Source organism: Phyllobates terribilis, unplaced genomic scaffold (assembly GCF_046119375.1).
Source record: "Phyllobates terribilis strain yellow unplaced genomic scaffold, ASM4611937v1 Scaffold_5__5_contigs__length_657084704, whole genome shotgun sequence".
Taxonomy (NCBI): domain Eukaryota; kingdom Metazoa; phylum Chordata; class Amphibia; order Anura; family Dendrobatidae; genus Phyllobates; species Phyllobates terribilis.
This window is the reverse complement of record NW_027362765.1, coordinates 394,390,241-394,413,461: the sequence shown is the minus strand read 5'-3', so window position 1 is coordinate 394,413,461 and position 23,221 is coordinate 394,390,241. Positions and strand designations below refer to the sequence as shown.

The 23,221-nt window shown below is 43.4% G+C and overlaps 1 protein-coding gene across 2 annotated transcripts in view; it reads left to right on the top strand.

Moving 5' to 3' along the window:
* PYROXD2 (pyridine nucleotide-disulphide oxidoreductase domain 2) overlaps nucleotides 1–23,221 on the top strand; it is a 115,576-nt gene that overhangs the window by 27,630 nt on the left and 64,725 nt on the right. The window contains exons 4-10 of one of the 2 annotated variants that reach the window (XM_073681339.1): nucleotides 2,346–2,419; nucleotides 9,831–9,983; nucleotides 12,249–12,402; nucleotides 14,488–14,549; nucleotides 19,547–19,644; nucleotides 22,361–22,502; nucleotides 23,075–23,209. In XM_073681339.1, coding sequence (XP_073537440.1) covers nucleotides 2,346–2,419; nucleotides 9,831–9,983; nucleotides 12,249–12,402; nucleotides 14,488–14,549; nucleotides 19,547–19,644; nucleotides 22,361–22,502; nucleotides 23,075–23,209 — 818 coding nt within the window. The remainder of the gene's footprint in view (nucleotides 1–2,345; nucleotides 2,420–9,830; nucleotides 9,984–12,248; nucleotides 12,403–14,487; nucleotides 14,550–19,546; nucleotides 19,645–22,360; nucleotides 22,503–23,074; nucleotides 23,210–23,221) is intronic. The other variant, XM_073681340.1, reaches the window with a different exon arrangement.

Below are 23,221 nucleotides of genomic sequence, written 5' to 3'. Positions count from 1 at the left end.
ACAAGTTGCACCGTGGCCGGAGGAACAAGAATGTTTATATGTGAAAAGTTTACAGATGATAATGTTTTATATGTTTATGTTTTATGAAAAAAATTGTATGTTTATGGATGTTTATTCTTTTACAGCCCGAGGACGTGCTGTGATTTACCAGGGGGGAATGTAGCACCCTGAGGATTCGGCTGCTACAGGGGTATTGCACCTCACTCCAGAGGTGTGGTATTCCACTCCCGGGTAAGGATGGAGTGTGGAACTGAGCTAGTTAGCTGCATACACTACATACATCCCATTTCCGGGGGACAGATCGACGGTACTCCCACCAGTTTATGTGCAGGTACGATAGTGTCTGTCCCTGGCTGGAGTGGGAGGGGGGTGGAACATCCCAGTAGTGTAGGGGCAGATAGGGGGAGCAGTCTGGGTAAGGCTAGGAGCTCATTGGGTGCTGCTCACCTGAGCTCACACATAGAGGGAGTATATAAGGTGGGCACCATCTTAGGACAGGGTCTTTTGTAGAGTGAGTCAGTCAGTCTTTTGTAGAGTCAGAGGAGCAGAGCAGAGAAGCTCAGCCAGAAGGGCTGACAGGGAGTTGTGGTTCCGGCTGGGCCCAGCTCCAAGGCCAAGTCTGAGAGAGAGAGAGGAGTCAGAAGGACCCAGAGAGAAGAAGAAGGAACCCCAAGACCCCAGAATACAAACAGCAGGGTGAAGGGTTGGCACCCAGGGTACCGGATCCCAAGCTGGTGGAGGCCACTAATCCTCAGCCAGAGACCGGAGGTCGTGGGCAGGATCTGCCACGACCCTCACTAAATCCACTAGGAGGGCATACCAAGTATAGGGTCAGGGAACCCAGAAGAGGTGTACCCACCAAGAGACCCGAGGGAGCCGGACATAAGTGGATCCCTGGTGAGAACGGCCAGAAGAGAGGGAAAGTCAGACAGGAGCTCAGGACCACGCTCCAGAATTACTTGGGGGTTGGCCGAGTCCAGGACCTGGTGGACGCAGCACGGCTCGGGTGGTCGCTTCAGGCCAGAGTGACCATAAGAACACCCGTATGTAAAAACCCCTGAACTGCACAGTCCGACTCTGAGTCTTCTTGCATAGCTCTCCTGCACCTGCACAACCACCATCCTCTACATCTGACCCCCTGAGGCTATACCCCTCCCGTTGGGGGTTATACTACCAGAGCTGCACACATACCACCAGCCTCAGCGGACCCTTCTGCAGCGGCGGCCTTTTGACCGCAAATCAACGGGTGGCGTAGTCGACACTAAGGACCTTTACCAACATCTGTAAAGACTGCCACACACTGAGTTTGACACCCTGGGCACGGACCGGGTCGCCGCCACTCGGAGACTACAACCCCCATCTGATCCGGCTCCGGGTAATCCCCAAACAGCACTGGCCCAGGGGGCGCGTCACAAGCACGCCACAAACAAAGTCGGCTGAGGTATGCAAAAGCACATTTGGAGAAGCCAATTTCTTTTTGGAAGAAAGTCCTGTGGACTCATGAAACCAAGAATGAGTTGTTTGGTCATACAAAAGGCGTTATGCATGGCGGCAAAAAAACACAGCATGCCAAGAAAAACACTTGCTACCCACAGTAAAATTTGGTGGAGGTTCCATCATGCTTTGGGGCTGTGTGGCCAATGCCGGCACCGGGAATCTTGTTAAAGTTGAGGGACGCATGGATTCCACTCAGTATCAGCAGATTCTTGACAATAATGTTCAAGAATCAGTGATAAAGTTGAAGTTACGCAGGGGATGGATCTTTCAGCAAGACAATGATCCAAAACACCGCTCCAAATCTATTCAGGCATTCATGCAGAGGAACAATTACAATGTTCTGGAATGGCCATCCCAGTCCCCAGACCTGAATATCATTGAACATCTGTGGGATCATTTGAAGAGGGCTGTCCATGCTCGGCAACCATCAAACTTAACTGAACTGGAATTGTTTTGTAAAGAGGAATGGTCAAAAATACCTTCATCCAGGATCCAGGAACTCATTAAAAGCTACAGGAAGCGACTAGAGGCTGTTATTTTTGCAAAAGGAGGATCTACTAAATATTAATGTCACTTTTCTGGTGAGGTGCCCATACTTATGCACCTGGCAAATTTTGTTTGGATGCAGATTGCACATTTTCAAGGCAGAAACATTACTGTGTCCAACAGTTATTACATATATCAAACTGAAATAGCTGTTGCAAAAACACCAATTTTTATAAAACAATAAACTTAAGATTAATAGGGGTGCCCAAACTTTTTCATATAACTGTATGTCAATAACTTATCTCTATATAACTGTGGTTACATGTAAAATACTGATTTCTACAATATTTTGTTTTAAATAGGTTTTAAGTTCTCACGAGCGTCTTATCTCCTCAGTCTCCTGAGACCACAGATTTACAAAGATTTGGAACTAAAGGTGATTTTTGCATTTTTATCTTGCAGTACTGTAAGGCGATAATGGCACTTATCAGAGGGTGGGCAGGGCCGATTTTAAACAAAGTGGGGCCCTGGGCAAAAGTTTAAAGTGGGGTCCCAAATGCTCACATATTGCACCATCACACAGAAACATTTCAGTTGTATTTACAGTACATGCGCTGAGTTCAGGCTGTTAAACAACCGTAATCAACAATATTGAAGTCGTTCGACGCTTGTTTCCCTGCCTCTTTACACCGGCTGAGGAAAAATGACAGGGACAGAACAATCACTAATACAGGGCCGGCGTCAGCACCCGGCGCACCCGGGCAAATGCCGGGGCCCTGAGCAGGCAGAGGGGCCCACTGGCGGTCGCGCACCCCGCTGGGCTATGGGCGGAGGAGATCGGTGTCAGCGCCCTCCCTTCTCCGCCGCTTGCTCAGGGCCCCGGCAGCCCGATACTTACCTCTCCCCGTGCCTCCGCAGATCCGCTGTCTTCCTGCTCTGCGCTCCCTGTGACGTCTCAGGTCAGAGGGCGCGGTGACGTCTTTTCACCGCGCCCTCCCCTGAGCCGTCACAGGGAGCGCTGAGCGGGAAGACGCCGACAACGCTGGAGTTCGGACCCGAGCAGCGAGCGGCGAGCAGCGAGCGGCGGGCAGCGGGCAGCAGGCAGCAGGTGAGGAGAAGGGAGGTGAGTATTTGATTTTTTTTTTTTAATGTATGGAGGCATGGGGCATTATAAAGAGGGCGGGGGGACATCCTGCATGGGGCATTATATAGAGGGGGGGGGACATCATGCATGGGGCATTATATAGAGGGGGGGGACATCATGCATGGGGCATTATATAGAGGGGGGGGGGCAGCCTGCATGGGGCATTATATAGAGGGGGGAGGGACATCCTGCATGGGGCATTATATAGAGGGGGGGGGGCAGCCTGCATGGGGCATTATATAGAGGGGGGGGGACATCCTGCATGGGGCATTATATAGAGGGGGGGGCAGCCTGCATGGGGCATTATATAGAGGGGGGGGACATCCTGCATGGGGCATTATATAGAGGGGGGGGGACATCCTGCATGGGGCATTATATAGAGGGGGGGGGCAGCCTGCATGGGGCATTATATAGAGGGGGGGGACATCCTGCATGGGGCATTATATAGAGGGGGGGGCATCCTGCATGGGGCATTATATAGAGGGGGGGGACATCCTGCATGGGGCATTATATAGAGGGGGGGGCAGCCTGCATGGGGCATTATATAGAGGGGGGGGGACATCCTGCATGGGGCATTATATAGAGGGGGGGGCAGCCTGCATGGGGCATTATATAGAGGGGGGGGAACATCCTGCATGGGGCATTATAAAGAGAAGGGGGGGGGGCATCCTGCATGGGGCATTATAAAGGGGGGGATGACATCCTGCATGGGGCATTATAAAGGGGGGGAACAGCCTGCATGGAGCATTATAAGGGGGGGCAGCCTGTATGGGGCATTATGTGGGGGGTAACAGCCTGCATGGAGCATTAAAAGGGGGGGGCCTGTATGGGGCATTATGTGGGGGGTAACAGCCTGCATGGAGCATTAAAAGGGGGGGGGGCTGTATGGGGCATTATGTGGGGGGTAACAGCCTGCATGGAGCATTATAAGGGGGGGACAGCCTGTATGGGGCATTATGTGGGGGGTAACAGCCTGCATGCAGCATTATATGGGGGCCAGTATCCTGTATGGAGAGTTATAAGGGGACCGGTATCCTGTATGGAGCGTTATAAGGGGACCGGTATCCTGTATGGAGCGTTATATGGGGGCCAGTATCCTGTATGGAGTTTTATAAGGGGACCAGTATCCTGTATGGAGCGTTATATGGGGGCCAGTATCCTGTATGGAGCTTTATAAGGGGACCAGTATCCTGTATGGAGCGTTATATGGGGGCCAGTATTCCGTATGGAGCCTTATATGGGGGCCAGTATTCCATATGGAGCCTTATATGGAGGCCAGTATTCCGTATGGAGCCTTATATTGGGGCCAGTATTCCGTATGAAGCGTTATATGGGGGCCAGTATTCCGTATGGAGCCTTATATGGGGGCCAGTATTCTGTGTGGAGCGTTATATGGGGGCCAGTATCCTGTATGAAGCGTTATATGGGGGCCAGTATTCTGTGTGGAGCGTTATATGGGGGCCAGTATCCTGTATGAAGCGTTATATGGGGGCCAGTATTCCGTATGGAGCCTTATATGGGGGCCAGTATTCTGTGTGGAGCGATTCACCGGTTTCTGAGCTATTGTGGAATTTACAATAGATATCACTCATGTAATGTAAGAAGTGAAATCTTTGCATTGTACTATATATATATATATATATATATATTCCTCCGCTGTATCTCTGCATCATGAATCATGGTATGTGTTAAAGGGGCCCACTGAGACTCTTTCGCCCGGGGCCCAGAAAAACCTGGAGCCGGCCCTGCACTAATAGATCAGTCTGTCCCTATACAGTATCATGTAATCAGCAGTTATCACCAGGCGATGTGCTGCTGAGAACAAGGATTTTTGTTCCGGTATAAACAATCCAATCACTCGATGAATAGGCAGCAATTTGCTACTTTAGTATAATGCACCCCATAGTCCTCCACTTAGTATAATGCACCCCATAATCATCCATACAGTATAATGCTCCCCATAGTCCTCCATATAGAATAATGCACCCCCATAGTCCTCTATACTATATAATGCCCCCCATAGTCATCCATATAGTTTAATGCACACCCCATAGCCCAATAGTCATCCATATAGTTTAATGCACACCCCATAGTCCTACATATAGTACAATGTACCCCCATAGTCCTCTATACAGTATAATACATCCCATAGTCTTCCATACAGTATAAAGCGCCCCATAGTCCTCCATATAGAATAATGCACCCCCATAGTCCTCCATACAGTATAATACACACCCCATAGTCCTCCATATAGTATAATGTGCCCCCCATAGTCCTCCATATAGTATAGTGCCCCCCATAGTCCTCCATATAGTATAATGCGCCCTATAGTCCTCCATATAGTATAATGCGCCCTATAGTCCTCCATGTAGTATAGTACACTCCTCATAGTCCTCCATATAGTATAATACACTCCCCATAGTCCTCCATACAGTATAATGCACTCCCCCTAGTCCTCAATACAGTATAATGCAGCCCCTATATAGTACATACAGTATAATACACAGCCTATAGTCCTTGATAGCGTATAGTGCCGCTCCCATCGAGTATAGTGCAACCCCCATAGAGTATAGTGCCACCCCCACAGAGTATAATGCAGCCCTCATTCTCTAATAGTGTTCTTTAATAGTAGTGCCTTTTTTCAACAGGATAATGTACCACACTGCAAAAACTGTTTAAGAATGGTTTGAAGAATATGACAAAGAGTTCAAGATGTCAGATCTTGTAGAAATCCTTTATAGAGATAATAAACACAATGATTTCACAGTACAGGGATAATAAACACAGTGATGTCACAGTACAGAGATAATAAACACCGTGATGTCACAGTACAGAGATAATAAACACCGTGATGTCACAGTACAGAGATAATACACACAGTGATGTCACAGTACAGCGATAATAAACACAGTGATGTCACAGTACAGAGATAATAAACAGTGATGTCACAGTAAAGAGATAATAAACACAGTGATGTCACAGTACAGGGATAATAAACACAGTGATGTCACAGTACAGGGATAATAAACACAGTGATGTCACAGTACAGGGATAATACACACAGTGATGTCACAGTACAGGGATAATACACACAGTGATGTCACAGTACAGTGATAATAAACACAGTGATGTCACAGTACAGGGATAATAAACACAGTGATGTCACAGTACAGGGATAATAAACACAGTGATGTCACAGTACAGGGATAATACACACAGTGATGTCACAGTACAGGGATAATAAACACAGTGATGTCACAGTACAGGGATAGTACACACAGTGATGTCATAGTACAGGGATAATACTCACAGTGATGTCACAGTACAGTGATAATAAACACAGTGATGTCACAGTACAGGGATAATAAACACAGTGATGTCACAGTACAGGGATAATAAACACAGTGATGTCACAGTACAGGGATAATACACACAGTGATGTCACAGTACAGAGATAATAAACACAGTGATGTCACAGTACAGGGATAATACACACAGTGATGTCACAGTACAGGGATAATACACAGTGATGTCACAGTACAGGGATAATACACACAGTGATGTCACAGTACAGGGATAATAAACACAGTGATGTCACAGTACAGGGATAGTACACACAGTGATGTCATAGTACAGGGATAATACTCACAGTGATGTCACAGTACAGTGATAATAAACACAGTGATGTCACAGTACAGGGATAATAAACACAGTGATGTCACAGTACAGGGATAATAAACACAGTGATGTCACAGTACAGGGATAATACACACAGTGATGTCACAGTACAGAGATAATAAACACAGTGATGTCACAGTACAGGGATAATACACACAGTGATGTCACAGTACAGGGATAATACACAGTGATGTCACAGTACAGGGATAATACACACAGTGATGTCACAGTACAGGGATAATAAACAGTGATGTCACAGTACAGGGATAATAAACACAGTGATGTCACAGTACAGGGATAATACACATAGTGATGTCACAGTACAGGGATAATACACATAGTGATGTCACAGCACAGGGATAATGCACACAGTGATGTCACAGCACAGGGATAATACACACAGTGATGTCACAGTACAGGGATAATAAACGCAGTGATGTCACACTACAGGGATAATAAACGCAGTGATATCACAGTACAGGGATAATAAACACAGTGATGTCACAGTACAGGGATAATAAACACAGTGATGTCACAGTACAGGGATAATACACACAGTGATGTCACAGTACAGGGATAATACACACAGTGATGTCACAGTACAGGGATAATAAACACAGTGATGTCACAGTACAGGGATAATAAACACAGTGATGTCACAGTACAGGGATAATACACACAGTGATGTCACAGTACAGGGATAATAAACACAGTGATGTCACAGTACAGGGATAATAAACACAGTGATGTCACAGTACAGGGAAAATAAACACGGTAATGTCACAGTACAGGGATAATACACACAGTGATGTCACAGTACAGGCATAATAAACACAGTGATGTCACAGTACAGGGACAATAAACACAGTGATGTCACAGTACAGGGATAATAAACACAGTGATGTCACAGTACAGGGATAATACACACAGTGATGTCACAGTACAGGGATAATAAACAGTGATGTCACAGTACAGGGATAATAAACACAGTGATGTCACAGTACAGGGATAATACACATAGTGATGTCACAGTACAGGGATAATACACATAGTGATGTCACAGCACAGGGATAATGCACACAGTGATGTCACAGCACAGGGATAATACACACAGTGATGTCACAGTACAGGGATAATAAACGCAGTGATGTCACAGTACAGGGATAATAAACGCAGTGATATCACAGTACAGGGATAATAAACAGTGATGTCACAGTACAGGGATAATAAACACAGTGATGTCACAGTACAGGGATAATACACACAGTGATGTCACAGTACAGGGATAATACACACAGTGATGTCACAGTACAGGGATAATAAACACAGTGATGTCACAGTACAGGGATAACAAACACAGTGATGTCACAGTACAGGGATAATACACACAGTGATGTCACAGTACAGGGATAATAAACACAGTGATGTCACAGTACAGGGATAATAAACACAGTGATGTCACAGTACAGGGAAAATAAACATGGTAATGTCACAGTACAGGGATAATACACACAGTGATGTCACAGTACAGGCATAATAAACACAGTGATGTCACAGTACAGGGATAATAAACACAGTGATGTCACAGTACAGGGATAATACACACAGTGATGTCACAGTACAGGGATAATAAACACAGTGATGTCACAGTACAGGGAAAATAAACACGGTAATGTCACAGTACAGGGATAATACACACAGTGATGTCACAGTACAGGCATAATAAACACAGTGATGTCACAGTACAGGGATAATAAACACAGTGATGTTACAGTACAGGGACAATACACACAGTGATGTCACAGTGCAGAGATAATACACACAGTAATGTCACTGTACAGGTATAATAAGCAGCAATGCACACAGTGAAGTAAGTCCATTAACCCTGTGCTTTAACAAGTTAAAAGGAATGAGTTTAAATCAGGTGCAGTAATTATCACTCGGTGTGCAGGTTGCCGGTTCCAGCTTGTGTATCTTATGTTTCCTCATCTTAGTACAGTACTGACTGTAGGATATATATTGATATAAATAAATCAAGAATACTAATAATATTGCTTTTATGGAGATTACATTTTGGAGCGTGTACATGACCTCAGGAGTGTTCTGTTATGTAAATACCGATTGATCATTGTAAAATGAAATTTTACAAATTCTCAATATTCTGTACATTAATTCCTCACTGTATTCAGGATTTCTTCCTTGTTCACTGCCAGGTGAATTAATCTCCTTTACATTCGGAATCTTCAAAACCCATAGAGTCCAAGTACTTTTCACAGCTGGCAGTTTGCTACAGTTGCATGCAGTCTTTGTCTTCTAGAAGCTAAACAATGTGGACTTTTGGCTGATTTATACTACCTGCAGCCATATGTAGCACAATCAGGACAGGAGATCTAGTTAGGCTATGTGCCCACGATGCAGAAATGCTCAGGATTTTTTCCTGAGCGTTTCTGCATCTTCCTGCCAGAAAAAAACGCATGCGGATTGTACATGTGGATTGTACATGCGGATTGTGCATGCGGATTGTACATGTGGATTGTACATGCGTTTTTCCTGCCAGGGACTTGCGGATGTGAAGCGTTCTTCACTTGCATTTCCGCATGCGGGTTGACAAGCGCTTTCCAAGCGATTTTAGCATCACTTGGAAAGCGCTTGTCAACCCGCATGCGGAAATGCAAGTGAAGAACGCTTCACTTCCGCATGTCCCTGGCAGGAAAACGCATGTACAATCCGCATGTACAATCCGCATGTACAATCCGCATGCGTTTTTTTCTGCCAGGGAGATGCAGAAACGCTCAGGAAAAAATCCTGAGCATTTCTGCATCGTGGGCACATAGCCTTACACTGCTGTGGGTTTCGCTCTAGGAGGATTGGTTAGACTTGATACTTTTGTAGCAAACCGTCCTCTGTGAGAAAGAAGGGGTTTCAGCTTCTGGTTGTTTTCAAGCTCTGATGATTACATTTTTAGTAGGGTTTCCATTATTATCTCGTTTTTCCACCTCTATTTCCTGTTCTTTCTGTATTCTAGAGACATGGACTGAAAATTTATTTTAGAGACCCCCATTCATTCACTCCACTATTAGAAAATGTTAGCGGACATCCGCCGAGGTCTCTTCTTCTTGGGGCAGATATGGCAGAGAACCAAAGGCAGATTTCTCAATTCTCCGAGAAAGATGCAAAGGTAGGTCACATCCACAATTATAGTGGGTCACCGTAGTAGGTCCTCAGAAAAAAAAAAAGAAATTCAACCTCGAGGTATGGACACTACAAGGGTTTTGACACCACCTTTATACTTATATAAGCACACAAATTGGCCACTTCTAGGGCTCATGCAGATGACTGTATTACTCAGACCGAAGCTATCCGTCGTTATAATGGATAGCACTCATCCCCATATTATTCGATAGGGTTGCGCACATGAGAATCGGATGTCACTCGTCGCTCACTGAACTCTATGGGTCCTTGGAAAAAATTGGAGTGTGGTCCGATTTTTATGGACTGACATTATAGAGAAAGTGAAGAAACTTTTTTTGTGGGGGGGGATCACGCTCTGATCACACTTTAATCAGTGTGATTAGCATAATCGGCCCGATTTTCTCAGTTAAGAGAATACACGCTCGTGTGACCTCAGCCTCACTCATACCGATCATGCCCTACTTAAACAGAACATTTGTTTTCAGCCTATGAATGTTAAAAAGAAAACATTGACAGCAAGCAGAGATCTTAAAAATAGTAAGAAATTGACCAACTACATGAATTACAGGTGCATCTCACAAAATTAGAATATCATCAAAAAGTTCTTCAATACAAAAAGTGAAACTCCTATATTATATAGAGTCATTACACACAGAGTGATCTATTTCAAGTGTTTATTTCTGCTAATGTTGATGATTATGGCTTACAGCCAATGAAAACACAAAAGTCATTATCTCAGTAAATTAGAATACTTTATAACAACAGCTTGAAAAATGATTTTAAAATCCAAAATGTTGTCCTACTGACATGTATATTCATTACATGCCCTCAATACTTGGTCGGGGCTCCTTTTGCATCAATTACTGCATCAATGCGGCAATGTGGCATGGAGGCGATCAGCCTGTGGCACTGCTGAGGTGTTATGGAAGCCCAGGTTGCTTTGATAGCAGCCTTCAGCTCGTCTGCATTGTTGGGTCTGGGGTCTCTCATCTTCCTCTTGACAATACCCCATAGATTCTCTATAATAGATTCTCTATGGGGTTAAGGTCAGGCGAGTTTGCTGCCAATCAAGCACAGTGATACTGTTGTGTGTAAACCAGGTATTGGTACTTTTGGCAGTGTGGACAGGGGCCAAGTCCTGCTGGAGAATGACATTTCCATCTCCAAAAAGCTTGTCGGCAGAGGGAAGCATGAAGTGCTCTAAAATGTCCTGGTAGACGGCTGCGCTGACTTTGGTCTTGATAAAACACAGTGGACCTACACCAGCAGATGACATGGCCCCCAAACCATCACTGATTGTGGAGACTTCACACTAGACCTCAAGCAGCTGGGATTGTGGCCTCTCCACTCTTCCTCCAGACTCTGGCACCTTGTGGAGTGTGTCAGTGACTGCCTTCTGGACATCTGTCAAGTCAGCAGTCTTCCCCATGATTGTGGAGCCTACTGAAACAGACTAAGTGACCCTTTTTAAACTCTTAGGAAGCCTTTGCAGGTGTTTTTTGTTAATTATTTTAATTTACTGAGTTAATGACTTTTGTGTTGTCATTGGCTGTAAGCCATAATCATCAACATTAACAGAAATAAACACTTTTTGAATTGAAGAACTGAAATAAATTAACTTTTTGATGATATTCTAATTTTGTGAGATGCACCTGTGTGTGTATATATAGGTATTATGCATCAAGTTCTATCATATCGGTATTGTCAGAGGCTGATATTGGTATAAACCTATAACAAATGTGACTCCACGTTCAGAAATGGCAGATTTGGGGTTAACTGACCGGGCATAAAACCGTATACTAAATGCAAAATGTAGTGTGTAAAGAGAACCAGCCAGCATGGTATTACATATGGAACCAGTGTTATGGCTGTATAGGTTCTTGTCCCGCAATAAAAATGATACTTTATTTGTCTTATGTGCTAATCATGAGAACTGTGCAAATTAGGCTGGAAGTGTACCAGGGGCGTGTCATTACACTTGTCAGAATCTGTACAAGAGCAGTGACACGCCCCCAGTGCACTTCCAGCCTGATTTGCATATGACTTCTATACTAGATGTCTCAGGACCGGCACATCGGATCTCTACATAAAAGGTGTAATTTTTATTGGGGAGAAAAGCACCTACCCGGCTATGTAAGATGTGCTGTCAAAAGTCTGTTAATTATTATTAAGGAAAGCGGTTGTTTACCAATAGGGAATGTATCGATGGGGATCCAGATGGGTAAATATTGTCTTTTACCTTTTTATTTAGGCTTATCCAAAATATGAGGATTTCATGAATCGTCTCGTGGCAGCTATAGACCCCCTCCTTGATGCACCCCCTGTAGACACTGCAGCCATAGCTCAGGGGTCTCTGACGTCAAGACTGAAGTCCATTAAGACCGTCCGTCCATTACTAAAAGCAGGTGTGTAGCAGCATTGACAAGAAGAGAAATCTGCCATGTGCCCTGTTTAACATGTACTCGCCTCTCGTCATCCCTGTGCACACTGCGGGGTAAAGCTACCCAGGGGTCTGGATTTATTTAGATGGTCTCATCTGGGGATTGTATTATTTTAAATGTCTGCATTTGTTTAGGGAATGGGGTCTGTTTTAGTTTAGAGGGTCTTGTTTGGGGGGGTTTGTATTAGTTTAGAGGACCTGGTCTGGGTTCAGTATTAGTGTAGAGGGTCTTGTTTGGGGGGGGTCTGCATTAGTTTAGAGGACCTGGTCTCCGTTCAGTATTAGCGTAGAGGGTCTTGTTTGAGGGGGTCTGTATTAGTTTAGAGGGTCTGGTCTGAGGTTGGTATGAGTTCACAGGGTCTGGTCTGCGGTCTGTATTAGTGTAAAGGGTCTTGTTTGGTCTGGGGTCTGTATTAGTTCACAGGGTCTGGTCTGGGGTCTGTATTAGTTTAGAGGGCCTGGTCTGGGGTCTGTATTAGTGTAAAGGGTCTTGTTTGGTCTGGGGTCTGTATTAGTTCACAGGGTCTGGTCTGGGGTCTGTTTCAGTTTAGAGGGCCTGGTCTGGGGTCTGTATTAGTGTAAAGGGTCTTGTTTGGGGGTCTGTATTAGTTTAGAGGGTCTGGTCTGGAGTCTGTATTAGTTCACAGGGTCTGGTCTGGGGTCTGTATTAGTTTACAGGGCTTGGTCTGGGGTCTGTATTAGTTCAGGGGGTCTGGTCTGGGGTCCGTATTAGTGAAAAGGGTCTTGTTTGTGGGGTCTATATTAGTTTATAGGGTCTGGTCTGGCGTCTGTATTAGTTCACAGCGTCTGGTCTGGGGTCTGTATTAGTTTAGAAAGCCTGGTCTGGGGTCTGTATTCGTGTAAAAGGTCTTGTTTGGTCTGGGGTCTGTATTAGTTCACATGGTCTGGTCTGGGGTCTGTTTTAGTTTAGAAAGCCTGGTCTGGGGTCTGTATTAGTGTAAAGGGTCTTGTTTGGTCTGGGGTCTGTATTAGTTCACAGGGTCTGGTCTGGGGTCTGTTTTAGTTTAGAGGGCCTGGTCTGGGGTCTGTATTAGTTCACAGGGCCTGGTCTGGGGTCTGTATTAGTGTAAGGGTCTTGTTTGAGGGTCTGGTCTGGGGTCTGTATTAGTTCACAGGGTCTGGTCTGGGGTCTGTATTAGTTTAGAGGGCCTGGTCTGGGGTCTGTATTAGTTCAGGGGGTCTGGTCTGGGGTCTGTATTAGTGCAAAGGGTCTTGTTTGTGGGGTCTATATTAGTTTAGAGGGTCTGGTCTGGGGTCTGTATTAGTTCACAGGGTCTGGTCTGGGGTCTGTATTAGTTTAGAAGGTCTGGTCTGGGGTCTGTATTAGTGTAAAGGGTCTTGTTTGAGGGGTCTGTATTAGTTTAGAGGGTCCTGTCTGGGGTCTGTATTAGTTTAAATGGTCTGGCCTGGGGCCTGTATTAGTTTAAAGGGTCTAGTCTGGGCTATCTATTAGTTTAGAGGGTCTGGTCTGGGGTCTGTATTAGTTTATAGGGTCTGATCTGTGGTCTGTATTAGTTTATAGGGTTTGATCTGTGGTCTGTATTAGATTAGAGGGTTTGGTCTGGGGGGAGATTGTATTAGTTTGGAGGATCTGATGAGGGTTTTGTATTTGTTTACAGGGCTGGTTTGGGGTTTAGAGGGTCTGGTCTGGGTCTGTATTAGTTCATATTGTTTGGCCTAGGGGTCTGTATTAATTTAGAGGGTTTGGTTTGACTGGTTGTGATTGAAACGCAGTAAGATGTGGGGAGCGAGCCCTATAGAAATTAATGGGGCATAAGGTAAAAAATCACAGCTTCATATGTCGCTTTTCAAACATTAGCAAATATCAGTAAGGGGCATGTGTGGCATTGGCTTCTACTTGGGCATTAGTCCCTTTATCTTGTATATAGCATTATAATGCCATCATTTGATATTAGCTGTTGATTTTCAGGTTAGTAGTAGTTGTATATCATTGGTAAATGACAAGCACAGAGGTGATATATACGTAGATTTACTGCTAACTTTGACTTATTCTACTCAACCATGGTAGGAATAACACTGGGGAGCCAACTTCCGAAATATTACGAAGTCCTTACTGCGCCAATATCCAAGGTGAGCAAACTGAAATGTATATACTGAGGGATATTCTATATATATTCAGTATAATATATAACATATAATAAATACATATATACACAGTGCTCAGCATAAATGAGTACACCCCTTTGAAAAATACGATTTTAATCAATATCTCACAGAGCACAAGAACAATTTCCAAAATTTTGACAAGACTGAGTTTCATAGAATGTTTTTTTAACCCATAACATGAAAGTAAGGTTAATAATTAAACTTTCATTACAAAGTCTTCAGTTTTTCTCAAATTAGTTGATGCAAAAATGAGAACACCCCACATAAAAAAACTACTTCTAGTATTTTTATGACCTCCATGATTTTTAAGGCCTGGAATGAATAAGTTGGAACATATTGTAACATCTATTTTTTGTCATTCTCCAAGTATGACCTCTTTAGAGCCTGGATGCTGGATGAAGAGTGATGATAACTTGTCTCTTCAAAATTCCCCATAGGTGTTTGATTGGGTTCAGATCAGGAGACACTTGGCCACGGAGTCACTTTCACCCAGTTCATAAATCCATTAGATGTTATGTGCTGCTCTATAGTAAAAGAGAAGATGCCGCCATCACTCCGTGCTCTTGGTAAACGTGCAATTTTCCATCATGACAATGATCCAAAACACTCATCTGTTGCACTTCTGAAGGAGAACAGGGTGAAAGTGGCTGGTGACGAGCTCATGCAGCCTTTATCTATCCTTCATCCCCTCAAGATGACTGGACCATCATTGTAAATAAGCCCCTGTACTTTGTGTCCCCCCACCTCATTGTAGATTGAGTATAATGACGAGCAGGGTCGTCATTATTTTTGCTTTAATTATTGTATTATCTTTAGCTATGTTACTTATGACTGTTGAATATGAACCTCTGAATTGTAAAGCGCTGCGGAATATGTTGGCGCTATATAAAGATTATTATAATTATTATGAAAGTGACTCAGTGACCAAATGTCTCTTGATCTGACCCAACCGAACAGCTATGGGGGATTCTGAGGAGACAAGTTATCCTCACTCTCGATCCAGCATCCGAGCTCTAAAAGAGCTCGTTCTTGAAGAATGGAAAAAGATAGATGTTGTAGTTCACCAACTTGTTCATTCCAAGCCTAGAAGACTTTGTGCTGCCCATAAAAATCATGGAGGTCACACAAAATACTAGATGTAGTAGTTTCTGATGTGGGGTGTACTCATTAACTAATTTGAGGAAAACTGAAGATTTTGTAACAAAAGTTATGGGTTAAAAAATGTTCTATGAAACTCAGTCTTGTAAAAATGTTCATTATGAAAATTGTTCTTGTATTCAGTGAGATATTTATTTTCAAAGGGGGTGTACTCATTTATAATGATATACAGTACAGACCAAAAGTTTGGACACACCTTCTCATTTAAAGATTTTTCTGTATTTACATGACTTTGAAAATTGTACATTCACACTGAAGTCATCAAAACTATGAATTAACACATGTGGAATTATATACTTAACAAAAAAGTGTGAAACAACTGAAAATATGTCTTATATTCTAGGTTATTCAAAGTAGCCACCTTTTGCTTTGATGACTGCTTTGCACACTCTTGCCATTCTCTTGATGAGCTTCAAGAGGTAGTCACCGGAAATGGTTTTCACTTCACAGGTGTGCCCTGTCAGGTTTAATAAGTGGGATTTCTTGCCTTATAAATGGGGTTGGGACCATCAGTTGTGCAGAAGTCTGGTGGATACACAGCTGATAGTCCTACTGAATAGACTGTTAGAATTTGTATTATGGCAAGAAAAAAGCAGCTAAGTAAAGAAAAAGGAGTGCCCATCATTACTTTAAGAAATGAAGGTCAGTCAGTCCGAAAAATTGGGCAAACTTTGAAAGTGTCCCCAAGTGCAGTTGCAAAAACCATCAAGCGCTACAAAGAAACTGGCTCACATGAGGACTGCCCCAGGAAAGGAAGACCAAGAGTCACCTCTGCTTCTGAGGATAAGTTTATCCGAGTCACCAGCCTCAGAAATCACAAGTTAACAGCAGCTCAGATTAGAGACCAGACAGAGTTCTAGAAGCAGACACATCTCTACAACAACTGTTAAGAGGAGACTTTGTGCAGCAGGCCTTCATGGTAAAATAGCTGCTAGGAAGCCACTGCTAAGGACAGGCAACAAGCAGAAGAGACTTGTTTGGGCCAAAGAACACAAGGAATGGACATTAGACCACTGGAAATCTGTGCTTTGGTCTGATGAGTCCAAATTTGAGATCTTTGGTTCCAACCACCGTGTCTTTGTGCGACGCAGAAAAGGTGAACGGATGGACTCTACATGCCTGGTTCCCACGTGAAGCATGGAGGAGGAGGTGTGATGGTGTGGGGGTGCTTTGCTGGTGACACTGTTGGGGATTTATTCAAAATTGAAGGCATACTGAACCAGCATGGCTACCACAGCATCTTGCAGCGGCATGCTATTCCATCCGGTTTGCGTTTAGTTGGACCATCATTTATTTTTCAACAGGACAATGACCCCAAACACCCCTCCAGGCTGTGTAAGAGCTATTTGACCAAGAAGGAGAGTGATGGGGTGCTACGCCAGATGACCTGGCCTTCACAGTCACCAGACCTGAACCCAATCGAGATGGTTTGGGGTGAGCTGGACCGCAGAGTGAAGGCAAAAGGGCCAACAAGTGCTAAGCATCTCTGGGAACTCCTTCAAGATTGTTGGAAGACTATTTCCGGTGACTACATCTTGAAGCTCATCAAGAGAATGCCAAGAGTGTGCAAAGCAGTCATCAAAGCAAAAGGTGGCTACTTTGAAGAACCTAGAATATAAGACATATTTTCAGTTGTTTTACACTTTTTTGTTAAGTATATAATTCCACATGTGTTAATTCATAGTTTTGATGCCTTCAGTGTGAATGTACAATTTTCATCGTCATGAAAATACAGAAAAATCTTTAAATGAGGTGCGTCCAAACTTTTGGTCTTTACTGTGTATATATATATATATATATATATATATATATATATATATATATATATACATATACACATACAGTATATTACAATAGGGGAAATAAGTATTTGATCCCTTGCTGTTTTTGTAAGCTTGCCCACTGACAAGGACATGAACAGTCTATAATTTAAGGGTAGATTAATTTTAACATCGAAAGATAGAATATCCAAAAAAAATGTAGAAAATCACATTGTATAAATTAGATATTTTTTTTTGCATTTTGCAGTGAGAAATAAGTATTTGATCCCTCTGGCAAACAACACTTAAGACCAAAATTCCTCCTGACATGTGCGCAACCCTCATCATCAACTACAAAAAATGTCTGACTGCTGTGCTTGAAGGGTTGGCAAGCACAGCAGTCAGACGTTTTTTGTAGTTGATGATGAGGGTTGCGCACATGTCAGGAGGAATTATGGTCCACTCCTCTTTGCAGATCATCTCTAAATCATTAAGATTTTGAGGCTGTCGCTTGGCAACTCGGAGCTTCAACTCCCTCCATAACTTTTCTATGGGATTAAGGTCTGGAGACTGGCTAGGCCACTCCATGAACTTACTGTGCTTCTTTTTGAGCCACTCCTTTGTTGCCTTGGCTGTATGTTTTGGGTCATTGTCTTGCCTCAAGACCCAGCCATGACCCATCTTCAATACTCTTACTGAAGGAAAGAGGTTGTTACCAAAATCTGGTGATACATGACCCCATCCTTCTTCCCTTCAGTACGGTGCAGTCGTCATGTCCCTTTTGCAGAAAAGCACCCCCAAAGTATAATGTTTCCCCCACCATGCTTCACGGTTGGGATGATGTTCTTAGAGTAATACTCCTCCGTCTTTCTCCTCCAAACACAGCGAGTTGAGTTAATGCCAAAGAGCTCAATTTTTGTCTCATCTGACAACAGCAACTTCTCCCAGTAACTCACAGAATCATCCAGGTGTTCATTGGCAAACATCAGACGGGCCTGCGCATGTGCCGTCTTGAGCAGGGGGACCTTGCGGGCACTGCAGGATTTTAAACCTTTAAGGCGTAATATGTTACCAATGGTTTTCTTGGTGACTGTGGCCCCAGCTGCCTTGAGATCATTAACAAGTTCCCCCATGTAGTTTTAGGCTGATCTCTCACCTTCCTCATGATCAAGGATACCCCACGAGGTGAGATTTTGCATGGTGCCCCAGATCGATATCGATTTACAGTCATTTTATATTTCTCCCATTTTCTTACTATTGCACCAACAGTTGTCTCCTTCCTACCCAGCATCTTACTTATGGTTTTGTAGCCCATTCCAGCTTTGTGCAGGTCTATGATCTTGTCCCTGACATCCTTAGAAGGCTCTTTGGTCTTGCCCATGTTGTAGAGGTTAGAGTCTGACTGATTAATTGAGTCTGTGGACAGGAGTCTTTTATACAGGTGACTATGTAAGACAGTTGTCTTTAATGCAGGTAACGAGTTGATTAGGAGCGTCTAACTGGTCTGTAGGAGCCAGAACTCATAATGATTTGTAGGGGATCAAATACTTATTTCTCACTGCAAAATGCAAATAAACGTATCTAATTTATACAATGTGATTTTCTTGATTTTTGGGGGGGATATTCTATCTCTCAATGTTAAAATTAACCTATCCTTAAAATTATAGACTGTTCATGTCTTTGTCAGTGGGCAAACTTACAAAAACAGCAAGGGATCAAATAATTATTTCCCCCACTGTAATATACATATATATATATATATATATATATATATACATATATAAATCTCATTATAAATGAAGAGTAAGGTCCATTATGGCCCTGAAGAAGTGATTGGCCATGTTATATCTAGGGTTCCCTCCTCCCTACAGAGGTATCTAAACTGTACCCACCGCCACCGCTGCCAATCAGATCTCTTTTTTTCATCTTCAAACACCCATTTAAAAATAAGAGCTGAAATTTGATTGGTTGGAAATTGAACTTTGTACCAGATTTTGGAACACAATAGTAGCATGGTGTAGCTTGTTTTTTTTCTTTTGGTAGATTTTGGATGAATGGTTTGAGTCTGAACCGTTGAAGTGTACCCTGGCCACTGATGCAGTGATTGGAGCGATGTCCTGTCCATCCACGCCTGGCAGTGGGTATGTGTGATAAATGTTATGGTCTCGCTGCCCACCTTCGATCGCTTACCAAAAAGTGGTTGAAGGCATAATGCCAAGTAAGAAGAGGCAGAATTAATCTTAATTCAAATTGTTGTTTCATAACCAGGGATAAAGGGGACCTGTTACTTGCAATACTGTTATAATTATTGTACCTGGTGTAAATGCCGCTGTTCTCCTGAATCCGGTGATGTTTTTCTTTTGTTCCTTCTCCTCTCCATTCCTGAGATATGGCCTCTTCTTCCCTGCATATAAATCTAGTCTTGTCGGCCAAGTGGGAGTGGTCCTCAAGAACATTCCCACAGAGAGGAATTGAGGACAACGCCCACTTGACTAAGAAGGCTAGATTTCTATGCAGGGAAGAGGAGGCCATATCTCGGGAATGGAGAGGAGCAGGAACAAAATAAAAACAGCGCCGGATTCAGGAGAAAAGCGGCATTTACACCGGGTAACACATATTCCTTAGATCACATCCAATATTTCTTCAACATTTCTAATGGTTTACTTAGACGGGCCAGTCCTTGTCCTTGAATAAGAGCCGATGGACTATAAAGTCAATCTGTGCTCATTAATGGCCCTGTTTCCATGGCTCTGTATGGAGACTGAACGACGATTAATATGATCATCCTGCCCCCATTCAGGGTGTTTGTTGCCTGCAGCACATCCCCTGTTTGCTCGAGCCAATTTGCTACCATTTGATTAGTTCATGTGGGCCATTAAATCATCACAATCAGCACCTTCCTAGTCTGTGATCAGCGACCAGTTTACACGAGCTGATGATAGGGAATGACCGCTCTTATGACCCCTTGTCTGCGACTATAAAAAAAAAGCCTTAAGAATGGTGGCCACTTCCAGACCACCGGTAATGAGGAGAATTTTGCTTGTAGCCTCCAAAGCAAATTAGTCCTGAATGACTACAAAAGTCCCGAGGTTTCGATTTATACAGTCTTGAGCACTTTCCTGTATATAAGTCGTATAGGTGGGCATATACAGTAAATGAGAATCATAGAATCATAGAATCATAGAATGGTAGAGTTGGAAGGGACCTCCTGGGTCATCTGGTCCAACCCCCTGCTCAAAGCAGGATTCACTAAACCATCTCAGACAGATGTCTGTCCAGCCTCTGTTTGAAGACGTCCATTGAAGGGGAACTCACCACCTCTCGTGGCAGCCTGTTCCACTCATTAATCACCCTAACTGTCAAAAAGTTTTTTCTAATATCTAATCTGTGTCTCCTCCCATTTAGTTTCATCCCATTGCTTCTAGTCTTTCCTTGTGCAAATGAGAATAAAGATGATCCTTCTACAATGTGACAGCCCTTGACATATTTGTAGACAGCTATTAAGTCTCCTCTCAGTCTTCTTTTTTGCAAGCTAAACATTCCCAAATCCTGCAACCGTTCCTCATAGGACATGGTTTGCAGACCAGTCACCATTCTGGTCGCTCTTCTCTGAACTTGCTCCAGTTTGTCTATGTCTTTTTTAAAATGTGGTGCCCAAAACTGTACACAGTATTCCAGATGAGGTCTGACCAAAGAGGAGTAAAGACCGATAATGACTTCATGTGATCTAGACTGTATGCTTCTGTTAATACATCCCAGAATTGTATTTGCCTTTTTTGCTGCTGCATCACACTGTTGACTCATGTTCAGTCTATGATCTATTAGTATACCTAAGTCTTTTTCACATGTACTGTTGCTTAGCTCTATTCCTCCCATTCTGTATATGCTTTTTTCATTTTTATTGCCCAGATGTAGTACTTTGCATTTTTCCCTGTTAAAAAACATTCTGTTGGTTGCTGCCCACTGCTCCAGTTTATTTAGGTCTTTTTGAATCCTCTCTCTCTCTTCTCTAGTATTAGCTATCCCTCCTAGCTTTGTGTCATCAGCAAATTTAATCAGTTTACCCTCAATTCCTTCATCTAAATCATTGATAAAGATGTTGAACAATACAGGTCCCAGGACGGAGCCCTGTGGTACCCCACTTGAGACATTCATCCAGCTGGATGTGAAGCCATTTAGAACCACCCTTTGAGTCCGATCACTAAGCCAGTTATGAATCCACCTAACAGTTGCCTGGTCCATTGCATACTTGGTCATTTTTTCAATAAGGATGGTGTGAGATACTTTGTCAAATGCTTTGCTGAAGTCAAGATATACTATATCTACAGCATTTCCCTGATCCACCCAGTCAGTGATTCTGTCATAGAAGGAAATTAAGTTAGTCTGACATGACTTGTTAGTTACAAACCCATGCTGACTCTGGTTAATCACTTCATTCTTACCCAGGTACTTACATACATGTTGTTTAATAATTTGTTCAAAGATCTTTCCTGGTATAGAAGTCAGACTCACCGGCCTAGAAAAGTTATGGTGGGGGGGACACATGCCACAATTCTTACTAAATTTGGCTCAAAAAGCTGACGTACCTTGCACCACATTTATTATGCATTTAAGACACTTTTTCCTGAGAAGTATAGTTATGAAAAACTGGCTGTGACTTTGCGGGAAATGGGGTATGGTGTGATTTGTGCACCCAAATTGTGCCAAAATTTTTGCAGGAGCCTGTGAGCTTAGGCTAGAGAATCCAAAAAATGAAAAAAAAAGTTTATCGAACGGCTAGAACTACTTAGTTATTAAACATTTTGGTAAATCTGTCCTTAATTGATTTTACGACTTGCTATTGTCTTCCTATTACAGGTATGTTTTACTCCATCACGTCATGGGGGAGTTGGAAGGGAAGAAAGGATCATGGGGCTACGTAGAAGGAGGAATGGGCATGGTCTCCAATGCAATCGCCAAAGCTGCGGAGGATTCAGGGGCTGAAATTTACATAGAAAAGGTACATCTGTATATTGGTAGTTAAAGGGTTTTTTCCACTTTTTAGACAACTTCTGGCTAAATGCTATATTCACCCATTTAAAAAAAAGCAAAAACAACACATGTGAGCGCTACAGTTCATCCGCTGGTTGGCTACAGCACTCACGGGTCATAAACATTTGACGCAAGCATTGGAATACCAGTTCATGAACGTGCCTGGTGTCGGATCCCAAAGATCTTATATTCATGACTAATCTTAAAGGGGTTGTCCGGCATAGGGATTTTATGACCTGTCCACAGGGTAGGTCATCAGTAGCAGATCGGTGCAGGTCCGACACCCAGAGCCCCCAACACTTAGAACGAAGCTCCAGTCAACATGTAGCCGCTGTTGCCGGCTCCTGATTGCAGCTGCCGGAGCAAAAAGCAGCTGATTGATGGGAGCGCCGGGTGTCATACTCCCCCAATCTGCTATTGATGATTTATCCTGTAGATAGGTCACCCAATTTCTACGCTCAGGACAACCCCTTTAAGGCTGGGCCATCAATATCATAGTCTTTTAAGTGTTTGCTGCATTATGTTTCTTTTTTAATACAGGCAGTGGAGCAGATCCTGGTAGATGACAAAGGAAAGGCAACCGGCGTAGTCCTACAGGATGGAACGGAAATACACAGTAGGGTGGTCCTGTCCAATGCTACACCTCACCTCACATTTCTAAGTATGACGCCAAAGGTAACTCACACC